Raw genomic sequence first — 2,217 nt, forward strand, 5'->3', positions numbered from 1 at the left:
TTAAGGATTCAGACATTGTTCCAGACGTTCTTGTAGAACTTACGACAAAGAAGGAAGTTAGAGGCAATGTATTTCTCTTACCAGGAGTCGAAGGATGTTCAAGCATATATAAATCTATAGCATCAAGAATTAAATCTTCAGCAATATGTTTGCAACATGGTACACTTAATGTTCCTGAGCAAAGTCATTCAATAATGAAGACAGCCACTTATTTGCTCCCTGTACGAAGTTATAAATTATTTCAAAGTTTTATTTTCATTACTTGTATAATTATACAGGTTGTCCTACAACCATCGGATAGCCTCTTAAAAACAGATTTCTTACAACATTTTAAGACAAGGATCTTAATATAAAAATGTCGAGGCTATAATAGGTTTTAAATCATAAGCGATTGTATTTCACAAATGATAGGCCTGAGATTTCGCACGCTCAGGCACGGCGACATAACAAGTGATAAAAGCGTTTCTGTGAATGTCGTCTTTTTTAGTATAGTAACAACCTTCGTGGTAACTGATATTGAACGACAACTTTGACAGTTGCAACACTTTGAAGTTACAATATGCAAATTTTTACTTGAATTATTTTTAAGATGTGTTGAGTTCACACGTCCATATTCGTAAAGAGAAGATACTAATACAACGCGCAAAGAAGCGGGAAAATGTATAGCGACGATGTTATTACAATTTATGCGATAAGTATAATTAAAAAAGAGGGCGACATTCATAGGAACACTTTTATCACTTGTCATGTCGCTGTTGTATAATCCCTTATTTTTGAAAAACTGTTATACCTTTAACATTTGTATATTAGAATTTACGTCTTGACATTTTCTAAAGAACCTGTGATTGATAGGATATCCGGTGGTGTACACCCGGTATATACTATGCAGGGTTACTTTTATTTCGTGAAACAGTCTCTTACCATGAGAAATGGATTACCGACCGAAACAGTAGCCAACTCTGGAAAAAATGAAAAAAATGAAGATGATCTTGAAATAACGTTATGATCATCAAATATTCTATAAAAAACCAAGCAACTGTTATTTGAAATGGTTTTTGGTGTAATAATTTCTTTTGGAAATGTTTGATTATCGAGCTAAATCATTCTGGTTTATATACAGGATGCTTAATTTCTTATATCAACTCAAAAGTGATAGTAGATTGAGTCAAACTGACAAGCTTGTGAGAACAAAAGTCATGTAGCATTTTGTAAAAGCTATAATATTTTTTGAGTAAGAAATTAAACTATCTAAGCCAATGAACACATGAGAATTGGTAGGCCGGACTCAACAGGCATGCAAAATAGTTAACTTGCTTATATCTCCTACGGCTCGATAGGTGAGGATTGAGCGGCAAGCAACATGTAGCATAATAATAAATAGAGGTATTTTCGGGGAGATAGGTACTTTCTAGCGAGGAAAATAACGAGCTTGGTTTAGACTAAGATTTAAACCTAGTCTAAAATCTTCTGCTTGCGACTGCTCTTCCTATTAAGCTGTACAGGCCTACATTTGAAATTCTTCCGTTTTGCCTATTTTATTTTACTAAATAAAGTAGGAATAATCAAAAATTTAACTCATCTGTCATTACTTTTTGGTTGGCCACTAAGAAATTTGACACTCTGTGTATATGCAGGGTATTCCGCGATAACAGAATCCGCCGTAAAGATAGAGCAACGTAAACTTTATCGCGGAGCACCCTGTATAATGTACATTGATAATGTAATATTTGATAAATAGAACTTTTTCAGATTACTTCAGTTTATATATACATATATTTATGTTTACTTTTATAGCATGTATTGGAGAAAATGAAAGATCAAAAAGAATTTCTGATAGTAGGTCATTCATTCGGATCTTTAATTGCTATCGAATTAGCAAGATTACTAGAAACTAAGAATATTTCAGGACGATTGATACTCATAGATGGAGCTCCTGACCAAATAAAATATTGGGCTGAGCAATATTTCTATCATACTTCGCAAGAAGAATTGCAAAATATTATATTGCTTAGTTTGATGGACATGTATAGTGCACCTAACAAGGAAATGGTTGGTAAATTATAGAGAATGCATTATAACGTTTGCAAAAAAATTTTTTTATACAGGGTGAGGAAAAAGTATGAAAATCCCTAAATGTTTTTAACTGCACAAAAAGTACTGTTGTTATTTACAGCTGTCATTAGAGTTGGACAAATATAATACATGGGAGGAGAAAGC

The 2,217-nt window shown here is 33.1% G+C and overlaps 1 protein-coding gene across 1 annotated transcript in view; it reads left to right on the forward strand.

The window, feature by feature from the left end:
- The window catches only part of LOC105556177 (fatty acid synthase-like), a gene marked incomplete at its 3' end in the record, with an annotated part of 14,582 nt that extends 12,370 nt beyond the window's left edge, over positions 1-2,212 (forward strand). Inside the window, exons 10-12 of the mRNA XM_012003258.1 lie at positions 6-221; positions 1,795-2,049; positions 2,174-2,212. Coding sequence (XP_011858648.1) covers positions 6-221; positions 1,795-2,049; positions 2,174-2,212 — 510 coding nt within the window. The remainder of the gene's footprint in view (positions 1-5; positions 222-1,794; positions 2,050-2,173) is intronic.
- Between the last annotated feature and the right edge of the window lie 5 nt (positions 2,213-2,217).

The sequence above is a fragment of the Vollenhovia emeryi genome, unplaced genomic scaffold, assembly GCF_000949405.1.
Source record: "Vollenhovia emeryi isolate VEMERY1.0 unplaced genomic scaffold, V.emery_V1.0 DF940261.1, whole genome shotgun sequence".
Lineage (NCBI taxonomy): Eukaryota > Metazoa > Arthropoda > Insecta > Hymenoptera > Formicidae > Vollenhovia > Vollenhovia emeryi.